Source organism: Taudactylus pleione, unplaced genomic scaffold, assembly GCF_031769625.1.
Source record: "Taudactylus pleione unplaced genomic scaffold, aTauple2 ptg000019l, whole genome shotgun sequence".
Taxonomy (NCBI): domain Eukaryota; kingdom Metazoa; phylum Chordata; class Amphibia; order Anura; family Myobatrachidae; genus Taudactylus; species Taudactylus pleione.
Genome location: NW_028284421.1, coordinates 7,087,209 through 7,100,833, shown reverse-complemented (window position 1 = coordinate 7,100,833; position 13,625 = coordinate 7,087,209). Strand labels below are relative to the sequence as shown.

The window sequence follows — 13,625 nt, the reverse complement described above, 5'->3', positions numbered from 1 at the left end:
AATCCTGTTCAAGGTTGATAAATAGCACACAATTCTAATGCATATCAGTATCCATCTATGACTCTTGTAAAGGTTTGTATATGTTGTAGTGGTGGTGGCACTCTGGAACATTTTCAGCTTGTAAGGTTAAATGTCTGAAACAAAAAAAAAAAAAAAAAAACATTGCCTACCCCTGAACAAGCACATACTTTGCCCTAGCTAAGAGATTTATTTAGCATCATTGAGGTATGACAGTTTGTGGCATGGCTAGGTCCTCCATGGAATGAAAATAGGACAACCAGAAAATAAGATCATGGATTAGATTTTGGTATAGTTGAAGGAGGTATGATTTCGCAGCCTCATTAGGGCACAGATGCACTGTATATCCTGGGCTGCTTTACATAACAGTCCAGGTTTTAAGGCTGAGCACAGATGGTTAAATCAAAAAAACTAATGTACTAATTAAGTCACCTGTGCCCAAGCATGGTTATCCTTAAAATATGGACCGTTCGGGTGCCTTGAGGACCGAGTTTGGGAACCTGTGGTCTAGGTACTTCACAAATGATTGATCCTGATGCCCAATACATAATACTAGATGTTACATCAGATTCTCAAGATTTTACAGTTTGCATTTTATATGCTCCTAATCAATATAATAAGCTATTCTTTCTACACATCAGTCTGTACAGCTGTCTCAATATTTCTAACATGATAAAAGGCGATGATATGATTTCAATTCGGTCACCTCAAATGTATTAGACAGGAGGGGGGTGTCTACGAGCCTGGGCCACAGCTTAAAGTAGAGATCCAATACATTTGTGACAAGTTACAGCTAACTGATCCCTGGAGAGCCAGAAACCCAGCTACCACTGCCCAGACGCACAGCTATCAAATACCTATGCCTTACAGGGGGACCAGGACGTTGCCACGACCACGCACCATATGCGCACCAGAGACCATCTGATATTTTGCCAGCCCTGCGCTCAAGCAATGTTTGGATGCACTGGACCTGTCAGTGCCTGGAGTTGTATACCCTGACCCACATAAGAGAAAGAAAAGAGGGGGGAGACGGGAGGAGGTAAGAGGGCGACAGATGGGAACGAGATGGGAAAGGGGGGGTGACCGATAAAAGAGACAAATGGAGGGCATAGATGAGACAAAATTCAATTTGCTGTTAATGTTAAGAAATAAAATGACTTTACAGATCGGATTGCAAACTAGTGCCAACCTTCACATAATATATTCTTTAGGTCTGTTGCAAAAAGGTTTTTGCTATTAATTTTCAACACCAATTAAATCTTCATTCATAAAACCATAGTTCACGCACAATGTAGAGAACAAAACTTCAGCAGCAGCTTAGAATAAACATGATAAACTGTCATTATGGCAACTAGTAATCAACAGGTTGAAGAAAAGCACACCATCACCACAACAAAAGGTACAACGGAGGTCATCACCTGCTCGTAGTTCAGACGCTGAGCTTCAGAGATCTCTTTTGGTTTTGCATCTAAAATATAGTCTCCTGTGTGGGGAAAAAAACCCAAAAAAAAAGAATTACCACTAATTATAATCACACATTTAAAAATAGAAAAGCAAACAAAACATGCTAAGATAAAACAATCTAATAACAAAATTACTGACAATTTGCAGAAGGAATTCAACTTCCTAATACCAGTTACATCATCACATCTTCCAGCACATTATGTATTTATAAAATTGTTACTATAAATAAGTTTTTATTGATCTCAGAATTGTCCAAACATCCTTATTTTACACTACCCTAATCTAAAGCGAACTCAACTGCATTAAAACTGCACCTGTTTCAGTAAACAAGTCGCCATACCCCTGTGATAGAGGGGGCAAATGATGTTATCACACATATTTTGGCAGTGTAAAGGTGCCCACACACATAGCGATATTTTACACGATCTGGCCGATTCCGACGAATCGTGACGACAGATCGTGTAAAATATGGCCAAATCGTGAGGAAATCGTGAGTCCTAACTCACGATCACGATGCGATGCGCGTCCCCGCTGGTCGCACATCGCATCGTCAGATCTGCCGTGCAGTAGGGCAGATCTGACAATCTGGGACAAAATGAACTGGGGAAAAAAAAGTTAAGAAGCACGATAGATCTTATGCTTTTTACTCCAAATCGTGTGTAGGAGCTGCCAGGGAGCTGCCGGGGGAGAGTTCAGGGGAAATCGCACACATCGTGGGATAGTGTGCAGATCGGTATGTGTGTGGGCACCTTAACAATGATATTTCCGTCCTTGGAGATATCCAAACAATGACAGAAAACAGAGAAACAATAACAGGTTAGAATGTTTTAAAACACTTCCTAGGGTGCTGAGGAAATATATTTTTTAATTCTATTAACATGGCGGCAGTCTGAGTCAATGACTGGGTAGTTATAGCAGGACACTAGGTTCATGTGGCTCACTAGAGCAGGATTAGGGTTTTCTGCTCAGTAGTGGTATAGGGACAGGCCCACTTAAGCAATGAGAAGCGTATGAGTTGCAAACTACTTTCTGGTATAAATACGCAAACAGACCACTACTATTCAGAAAGTCATGTTGTGCTTTACATTTTACTTAAGTCAAACAATGACCAGCAGGTGAGCAATATAGATGGAGCGTCCCACAAGTTTATCCTTTCCGAATAAGAATAGCTTATTTTACGATTTGAAGAAATTTTGAATATTTATTCTTAAAAATAAAAAGCTTTTCTCTTAAGTCTAAAAAATATCTGGTGTCACATATAAGCAACCGCCTATACCTGAGTCCTCCCACTGTGTCATAGGACGGTAGCTTGCCGCTACCACCAAGCGCCTACACTAGCACCTGGAACCCTTTACGTTTGGTTATAAGAGGACAACCTGCTGGAATACCTCCTGGTTTGTGGCCAATTACCCTCTGGCCATTTATTATTTTGGGCCAATGCTGTTCTTGGTAATGGGCAGAGCATTGAGTTTGGCGACACTAGGCTCAACCTCAGGATATCGGGTAAGCATTTTGAATCAGGCCCGTAATACATATATATAGTAATATGTAATTAAAGTTGCACATACTTAAACATACTTTATAATTTCATTCATTCCACATTAGGCACATACTGCCAATATTTTCGCTTGTTAGGACCGCAGCATAAACGTTTATACACTGGTGGCCATCTTAGCTGTGTGGCTCTGGTCCCGGCCTCAGCTCCAATAAAAGGTCTTAAAAACTAGTAATAATTTGTCTTTTTAAAGTACTAGAAAATTAAAAGAATACAAATGTTAAACACCTTAAGGTGTTCGGGAGATTACACTACATTAGAGCACACAGAGACCTTCTTTTATACAATAAAAGCACAAAACAACATAGGGGGTAATCCAGCCCCTGTCTCATTAAGTCAATCCAGCTAAATGCATGCACTTTGCACGTGTACTCAGCTGGAGAAGTTTTTACACATTGTTACCAGTGGGCATGAGCCTGCCTGCAGAGAAAGCCCAGCTCACAGCCACTCCCAGGCGCCTGGAAGTCAAGGAGGGTTGGCATTATCTCTACATTTCACAGCTAAAAACTCAGAAGGCTGGGGAAGATCCTCCAGCACAGCAGTTTGTCCTCTTTGCCTGCCTAGCCCTATCCGTCCCCTCTGACAGCCTAGCTCTAGTCGTCCCTTTTGGCAGCCTAGCCCTAACCGTCCCCCTAGTGCCTACCCCTAATACTCACCATTGGGATTCGTCTGTATTTTGGCCGTTGGGATTCTGCTATCGGTATTGTGACCGTTGGGATGGTCACAGTAACGGCAGCAGAATCCAGATGATCAAAAAAAACTTTTGACAGAAAATTAAAGTACAGGTGCTCACATTCACTTGAATAGGATAGACTACATAGCGGTTTGTGTACAGGGCACACAGTAACACTGGTTTGAGTGGTGGGTTAAGGTGCTGCCGCCACCGGACTGTATAGTGCTGCTGGTCACGTGGGCCACTCTATTGACAGGGCCCTTATGCTACTATAAGACATTGAATTAAAAAAAAGAGAAAAAAAGAAATGTTGGCAGAAGCGATTTTATCATGTGGTGAAGACGCAGACAACAGCTAATATACACATTATTTATGTGTTTCAGAGCAAAGCTCATTTTAATTCTTTAGGAACAACAATCAAAACTTTATTTGATTTCTTCTGGACCCCTGTAATAGACTATAAATGTGATGTACGGTCTGTCCCTTGATTGTTGTTCCAATGAAAGAAAGGACTGACACACAAGAATAGTTTTATGAGAAGGCTAAACTGATATCAGCCTCATTCTAAATAATGTCTTCTTTTTGACAGTTGTAATACGGCATGCTAAAAAAGTGTGTGTTTTTCAATGTTAGGACTTGTTCACAGAAAGCGCTGATAAAACCTAATTAACTTTTTGTAAAGGTTTCAAAACTGCATCTGTCAACATACACCCACTGCTTGCACACAAGACGTTCTGTAACCCCCCTCAATTTCCTCATCAGCTGTTCCTTTAACAGATCAGTACCAGAACAAAACAAATACCTTATAAATCACTCAGGGGGGGTCTATGTACTAAGTCTTGGATGGAGATAAAGTAAACGGTGATAAAGTACCAACCAACCAGCTCCTGTCATTTTTCAAACACAGTCTCCAACATGAGCTGATTGGCTGGTACTTTATCTCCATCCAAGGCTTAGTAAATAGACCCCTCTGTTTGAACCGGTTATACAATACCATGAGGTAATTGTAATAGCCTGCAGGCATCGGCTAGTTCCGTGTGATACTGCTAGATGTCTCAAAGTAGCAGTCATTTAAAAGGCAAAACCAGATTGATTTTGCCTTTTAAATGACTGCATGGAAGTCGCCGATGCCTCAAATCAGTAGTTATTACATTTACCCCTCATCTATTTTTACATTGCTCCACTTACCAAATAAGTAGCACACAATAAGAAATGTGACACAGTAAAAGTATATTATAAATACAAATAGGAAAATTGCAAATATAGAAACATATATATAGTTTGAAATACAAACTTCTAACATCAAGGATTAAACAAATTGTTTGAAAAGTCATACATATTTTTAACCACTTAACTGACGATTTTTTCTGGCAAAACTGGTCACAAATTGCCGGATCCACAGGAGAGTCCGGAGAGTCAGAGGAGATCCGTTCTGCACCTGTGTATAATGGATTTCCTCTTCAAAAACACAGCAGGGAGGTGCGGTCGCACCTTGTCAGCTGAAGCACAGTTGGCTGCGTTTGCATCCCATGCGACCACATCAGTTAAATGGTTAAAGAATATGTTAACCTATTCAAAACCTTTTTGTGGTATATCAAACTGAAGCCTGTTAAATTCTGAGCAAATTCTTTTATTGAAATATCTCACTCCTTGCATACATTTTTTTTTTTGTTTAGTCGTGTGCTTCAAGAGCAGATTTTCACTGTGGAAGAGAATTTCCTACCCCTATAAGTAGAAAAGTACATAAACAAATAAATATATATTTTGCATTAAATTTTGATGCCCAATAAGGTATCTGGAACAAAATCAAATTTGGGAAACTCGAGCTAAACAATTAACTGAAAACTAGGGAATCCCAGCACTAAAGGAGCATACACACTAGACGATAGAGGAACGACTGTATAATTATCCTGTGCAGTGGGATAATGTGCCTACAATGAACGATATGTTGTTCAGTGCAGGCACCCTCCCTCATCCCCGAACATGCACAACCTGTCGTTAATTTGCAGATTGGCCTGCATGTTCAGGCGATTATTATTGTCGAAAACGACCAGCGAGAGCCCGCATCGCTGGTTATTTTCAACATTATACTGCAGGATTAATGACCAATTAAACGATTACGATGTCGTAATCGTTCAATCGCTCATTTTTATCGCCCTGTGTGTACGCACCTTAACCGCCTCAGTTAGGGCGGATATTATGGATATTAGTTACGGAGGATATTATGTAGATGAGACCGTCATTTGAGGGTATATTTGTCATAAAGGAGGCAATTCAAGTCATTGTGATGTGAATAGCACCAAGATGTTGGTCCCGAAGCTGTTCGATTAACAAAAATGTTAAGTTCAATCTTAAGTGTTTAGTCACGGATACTGGTATGCTCCGATTAAAGTGCCAGACGCGAGGCTGCTAATGCCACGCTAAGCCGGAAAACTGCCTTGTACTGGCACTTCCTCCCGGCACTATTCAATTCACACAATTGAATTACCCCCAAAGAGTTCTGCTAAATATGGTGGAACAACCACACTGACAGCAGTCTGAAAAGTGGCAGTTAATCTCCTCTACCAAGAAGCGTAGGGCAGCACAGTTCACACACTGCATGTCCATAGGACCCAAAGAGTAGTATTGTGGCAACTGTGTCATGTCCAACGTAAGCGGCGTATCAGTTGATCTTGTTATACTTTGGTTGTGACGATAATATTCTTAACTAAGAATTTTTTTTTTTTTTAACTGTGTGCTCTGAGCGACCTGTCAAGGTTCCACCATGTCGATGTCCTTGATGCCAGCCTCTAGGTATGTTTGATGTAAACAAAGCGTGGAGAAGTAAATAATGAAATGCCACAGCAGGTGGTGATTGAGGTCCCCGCAAGACCAGCTGATATATGTGGCTGCAAATAACCGTCACAGTTTCAAGATGAGCCAGCAGATGCACAGGGCGAGTTCAGTAACAGACAGTTTTCCAGCACAATGGTAATGCACTGTAAATGGCGGGCGGACATTATTCCACATAGTTCCCCCTAAACGAAGCAACCAATTACAACATCAATATTTTTCTATACATCTACAGACCAAGATCTTTAAATTTGGTATATGACCTGCCCTGCTCAGACAATAGTCTTCTAGAAATAGGTCACTCATAAAAGTCGTCCTTTTGCTATTTATAGATTGGATTAGTTGAAGTGGAATAACCATTTTACACGCATTGCAATAGTGTCAAAAAATAAAATGGTAAAATGAAAGGCCGGCGGGTAAGAGCTCGGACTACTAATGAGCATACTGACTAAAAGGGTTGTGCACTTGCCGTTAGTTTATTGCTGCAACTTTCATTATGAATAAAAAGGTGTTACATGTTTTCTCAATTACAAAATTAAGATTTTTCTAAAGCTTACATTTAATCCAATATCTGGCTAAGGATGTAATGCTATGAGTTTTCAGCAAATTTCAGTTTAGGTTATAATTTTTGTAGGCCAGCCAACATTGCTAATTACAATAACAATCAGAACAGAAACAAAAATAAAACTACCATAAAACCTCATTAGAAGCAGACTGCAGAATTAAAGCTAAGTCTGCCAGCACAGGGGAGCTACACACTGCCCATTAGTAAGACATGATTTCATACAGAACTTACTATTATTATACATACAATAAAAATGTGGGTGCTTTAATGATCAGTGTAATAATGCTTATACCAATATGCAGCTCACCAGAAGGGGGGGCTAAGCCCCTAACAAATGTAACACAAGCAAAAAGACTGGGAGTGCTGGTAATGCAAAATGTAATTATATAATCTAAATTTCACACAAGGAGAAATATGAATTTTACGGAGAAGCCACATCAATGCACGCAAATACACCTGCTTTTTTTCATTACACAAATACTGTGACTCAGTCTTTTTGCTTGTATTAAAATACATAGCAGTGACTTGCCTGCTATACACTATTATGGGAAGAAACATTCAGTATGTTGCATACAAATAAATGCTGGAGGGAAACTATCCATTATTTAGCACTAAGAGCAAAGAAGAGATTTTTTAAATACTTATAATTTCCGAGTAACATGCAGAGTATGTGTTTAATATCATCACATATACTGTATGCAATCATATTACAGGTAATGCAGGTAACATACTATCAGGTTGGTTATGAAATGCCGGCGGTCGGGTATGCATCCAGGCAGTGGTGATCCCGACAGCAGTAGGTAAGTATAGTACAGCTAACCCTAACCCCTACCCCTCCATCCCTGGTGCCTAAACCTAACCTTCCCCCTCCCCACACACAACTCTCCCTCACCGCTGCCTAAACCTAACCTCCCTTCCTAGTGCCTAAACCTAACCTCCTCCTCCTCCCTGCACACCCTAAACCTCTCCACTTGGTGCCTAACCCTCCCCTAACCCCCGAAACTTACCTTTGGGATGCCGGCGGTCGGGATACTGGTGCCGAGATCCCGACGCTGTCGGGATTTCCTCGCCGGTATTTAGACTGTCGGCATCCCTCACGCCATGATGCTGACTACATCCCCATTCTATCCTATAAGTAAAATATTTTATGCAGCCAACATACGTGTATAAATACCAAATTACCATAAGTGTATCAAGTTCACATGAACTGTGCAAATGAGTAGAAATCTGCAGCTGTGTCAGCAAGAAATCGGTTTATAATCAGAATCTGACTCATAACATAATAAACCACCACAAATGAGAAAGAGACTTCCACAAAATGCCGTGGATATAACTTGCAGGGACAGCGGTTACTGCAACGGTACATAGCCAGGATATTTTCATATACGCCGTGACAAGGAACCTTAATAATTGGGGCAGTTCCGAGATTAATACATAGGCCCATTAGCCTTGAAAAAGTTGACAATTTTTAATACTATCGCCATTTAATACTTTAGGCAACTCAAAGCCTCAGACAGAAGGACTTATTTCTGATTAGGAATCAAACTTTTAGGGACTTACTGGACACTTTCAAATACCCTACAGACTCTGTAGAACCCAGATACACTTGTCTCTGTCAACTAACTACTACAGTAGATATAAATTGCCTTTAAAAGATTTCAAACATATGCAGTGTTCTCCCCAGAAATTTTTTCCAGCCGGGTGGCATCCAAAAGTAGCCGGGTGGGGGCCTTCGCAATTATGCACGCGCTGGGAAAAGGGGTATCTCCCTTACCAATCCAGCCCAACAGGTCTCAGGCTGCTTCCCCACTGGATTCAGTCAAAAGTGCCCATTATACAGTGCCCCCTGTAGTTTTCCCCTTTATGCATTGTCCCCTGTAGTTTAACTTTGCCCTTATGCATTGCCCCCTGGCTGAAGTAGTACCCCTATGTAGTGCCCCCAGACTGGTCCCTTATGTAGTGCCCCCAGGCTTAAATAGTGCCCCCAGACTGGCCCCTTATGCAGTGCCCCCAGGTTTAATAGTGTCCCTTATGCTGTACCCCCAGCAGGCGCACGGGGCAGGCTCCTCACGTCGCGGGTGACGTCACCCACGCAGTACATCACTGGGAACGCTGGCCTCTGAAGTGATTGGAGGCCTCTTTAGCCTCCGGTCACTTCAGGGGCTAGCATTCCAGAGCGGGGGTCGGCGGGGAATAGTGCCGGGCGGCAAGCTGTTTCTGCCGGCCGATGCGCCAGCAGAAAACAGCCTAGGGAGAACACTGATATGGCGGGTTTCAAAAGACTGCCCTAATTTGTAGTGCGTTTCAGGTCTTTTGTGATTGCCTGTTTGTCCAATATGTCCCTTGTCCCTTCACACTGGCAATATATTACTGAGTGGCAACTACTGTAGACTCCAACTCTATGATTGTGGTGCAGGGACAAGTACAATGCATACATTTCACACCCCACACTTGGAACATTTATATATTTCTAAGATACTCTGTGTTGATTCTAGCACCCTGCACCTGTCACACTCCACGCATTGCCTCTTTCCTGTCTGGGGTATTGCTCTCTGCTCTGGTGCTTACAGCACACACAGCTGATGCAACAAATTGCTGAGATACAGACCAGAGTGTGCTAGAAGCTCCAGAGCAGAGAGCGACACCCCAGACAGAAAAGAGGAACTGCACGGGTTGTGACAGGCACAGGGTGCTAGAATGAACACTAGACACTTTACATGTAGTTACAGCTGATGTTCATTGTCTCTGGCATACAAATATAGCGTTCACATTAGGATGTTTAGCTGACCACAGCCCAACGCCGTAGAATGAAGGAAAAGGGGTGTGCCATGAGGGAACACCCCCGCAGGTTACACCCTTCCCCTCTCGACGTGTGCATACGTGTCCTGCTGCTTGATCGATGGCCTGCCCAATCTAGAAGACTATTGTTGCAACTACATTGTTCCAACAAACCACTATCGAAATGGTTAATAACTTTGAGGAATTTTCTTTTTTTTTTCTCAATACTGTTTTTTATTTTAAATTATATAAAAAAGAAAGAGTAAAAAAAAAAAAGGGGGTGGGGTGGGGAGAAGGGGTACAGAAGAAAAAAAGGGGGAGGGTAATAGGGTAAGGGGGCACACACCAAGATTGCATTCAATTTAAAGTGACTGACTATAGTAAACACAGACACAAATGTATATTTATATACATGTATAAACTTGCTAATAAGTGTTTTAAAGAGAAAAAATGAGGACACAGGGCTATTAATGATTTTTTGACACCCAATATTCATTCCACCCAAACCATCGAATATGATGGTTGGAGGCAGAGGATGAATACGGGACTCTGGTCACTTCTAACTCATAGTGGGACTGTACATGTCTCTCAACAGCTTCCAGAGTGGGAATAGTGGATGTGCGCCAATAGTGGGTTAGTAAAAGTTTAGTGGAAAGGACTAGATGACCCATTATATATGTGTCGTTGGGCATAGTATCTCCACCCGGTACATGAAACATAGCTAGAATCGGGCATGGGGTAATATGAGAATGGGAAATCCTCGAGATTAGGGAAAAGACAGACTTCTATAAAGGTGGAGATCTTGGGGCAGGACCAAAAAATATGTAGTTAGGTCCCTACATGACCACAATCACGCAGCATAAATTAAAATTAGATGGCTGAATGGTATGCATAAGAGCAGGAGTCAAGTATAATCGTTGGGAGTTTATAGAAATGCTCACTATGAGAAATACATTTAGACAAACAAAAACATACTTTGAACACCTTATGCCATGGAGAAAGAGCAAGAGAGGTCGTTTACCCACTTTGTTAATGAGGAGAACTAAACCAGTGTCTGGGGATGGATTAATAATAAGTACCACCAAGTAATGCTATCTTTAATACCCGTTTTAAGAAGTCTCTCTTGTAAGTACCGAGGCAGTGTCAAAACCTTATAAGGGTTTTGTGTATTGCAGGATATCCAATGTCATAGTTTAAGATATTTATAGAAGTCTTTATGTGATCTAGAATACTGCGATTGGAGTTGAGCGTATGAGGCTAAGGTGTCCTCTATCATAACATCATTTAAAGAAAGTATTCCCTGGGTTGAGTGGAAGGACAAATCTGGGACTAACAGCGCTATGCTCTTCAGAGAGAGTTCAATTAATGGTAGGGATACAGCTCCTGATAAGGACACGAATTCTAACCAGGCTCTATGGGACGCTTGCACCGCCACTGACTGGATGAGGTTCAATAGTAGATGGCAGCCATAATATATCAGGCAAGGGAAAAGGGGTTAATTGGCCGCGTTCAAGGAAAACCCACGCTTTGAGGTCAGCCGATACAAACCATTCGCCGAGCTGAGACAAAAGACTTGCTAAATGATAATGATGCAGGTCCAGAAAAGAAAGACCTCCTTCAGATTTAGGGAGTAACATTGTGCGTCTAGCTATCCTAGGTTTCTTACCTCTCCAAATTTATTTACGGAAAATGACATAGAACTTATTTAATAGTGCAGGAATTTTCTAATTAACATGGTCACTACATTATTTCACACTTCAATCATCATTATAGCTGTATCTGTGACCCTTCCATTACGCTAGTAAGACACATTAACATGCAATTAGTGCACTTCATGAAAACTTTTTTTCTTTTTCTAGTGGACAGTTTATGATCTGGCAGAGAGAAGACCTGCTGTATAAACAGCAAGCAATAAGCTGGAAGTCAGAGAGAACTGCCAGCTTGCTTTGCGGTGCTCTGGAGGTGATCATACCAAAAGGATATGAAAAACCCCACAAAACCAAATTAGAGGTTTTGGTTATTGTACACTATCAGGAGCACAGAAATAGATCTGCAATTGCTGTTCTCTGTAAGCACAGGGAACCACAATGCTAAGTAAAAGTATTGCATGACTAAAAATGGTGATTTTATAATTCAAATAGTAATTCTTCTATGAAGTAACAATTCAGTCATTTCCATCAAAATAAAGTACTAATTTGCCAATAAGTGCTAATTTACCATAGTACAGTACTAAATAATGCATGGTAGTACCATGTAGTACCGTACATTGTTGTACTGCCACTAAACTACCCTAGAATACCCCAACTACCCTAGAATATACAACTGCACTGGTGATCCCAGAGACAAGAAATATTAATAATTACTGGACCACACAAAGATTATTTTTATCATCATCAATAGTTACTAATATACAGTAGTAGAGTTCCCGCTAGGCTGTTTCAACAGTGGCGCCCTGCCCTATTTTTGAAGGGCAGAAAGAACCCTGCCCTCCAGCACGGCGCCCCATTGAAATAGCCTGCGGGTTCTGTCCTCCACTCGCTGGACACTGCGGCCCACGGGTGGAGGACAGAACTGTCACCGCCGGAGAACGGATGCCGGGTGCATTCACAGTGACCGCGGCGCTTAGGGGCTGCCCGGCATGTCTGTAAGTGTCATTAAGACACGCCCCTTTTTCATTGGACACGCCACCTTTTGGGGCGCGCGCAGAAGTGCCCTTGCTCTAGGTACGGCGCCCTGCCTGACGCCGGACCTAGAGTGAACACTACAGTAGCACAGCATATTTCATTACAATTTACATAACAAAACAGTAATAAAACAAGACTGGGTAATAACAGAGACATAAAGGTAGGAGGGCCATGCTCACAAGCTTATATTCAATATTTTTATAATCTCTCAGGTAAGGCACAGTTTATTGTGCATCATGTTATGGATGTTCCGAAAATTATACAGTAGGTCCAAGTAACAAATTCTCACTGGATAATTTTCAAAGGTGTAGATTCAATTCAAAACAAGGTGGCTGCACACATATTGGCCATTTACAGTAATAAAGACGTTCCATGTTTCCCCTCACACCTGTGCTGGTAATGCCAATGCTGGTAGACGCTTACAATGCCTTACATTTAATGCATGTTAGATAACTATAATTTTCCTAACCTGCTCTACTGAGGCATGATCCACACAGTCTCACAATAAAAGGCAGTGGTGGCACATAGACTTCATGCTAAATTACCAATATGTCAAGTGAGGAAAGAGAGCAGATTAAATGTACACCCAGTATATCAGGATGATAGCTATAGCAGGCAAGTGCTGACTCTTATCTATGAAACAATGTCACTTACCCAGATACTCCATGAGCTGCTCTGCCGTGATAATCTCCATCATGGGAGGTAATTTCACCTGCAAAAAAACGTATAACTGAAACATAACGGTACTAAAATCTGATTGTTTACATAAAATTTACAAGGAATGCTTAGTACTCCTCCTAGTACTCTGCAGTCATCTGAGAGATTGTAGACGTGTCTGCCTTTATAACAGCATATCTGCACACTTTAGTTCTAAACTCTAGCTATTATCTGTGTGCATAGAGAGATGTGAAGTCTATTATACTGCTTTTACGACTGCCTGTCGGGTCGCACCCAGGATTTTGTCCACGCACCCACCCCAGGTGCAACCCGGCTGAGACCCCATACAGACTGATGGCCTGACCCGGCACTAATACCGGGTCGATGGCGCCACTGGTA

General features: G+C 41.7%; 1 protein-coding gene across 2 annotated transcripts in view; it reads right to left on the bottom strand.

Annotated features, from left to right (window-relative positions):
- The window catches only part of MINDY2 (MINDY lysine 48 deubiquitinase 2), a 223,585-nt gene that overhangs the window by 162,586 nt on the left and 47,374 nt on the right, over positions 1 to 13,625 (bottom strand). For both annotated transcript variants that reach the window (XR_015869439.1, XM_088443140.1), the window contains exons 2-3: positions 13,224 to 13,281; positions 1,437 to 1,501 (exon numbers count right to left, since the gene is read on the bottom strand). Coding sequence is in view for 1 of the 2 variants with exons in the window: in XM_088443140.1 (XP_088299266.1) it covers positions 1,437 to 1,501; positions 13,224 to 13,281 (123 nt within the window). In the remaining variant the exon portion in view is untranslated. The remainder of the gene's footprint in view (positions 1 to 1,436; positions 1,502 to 13,223; positions 13,282 to 13,625) is intronic.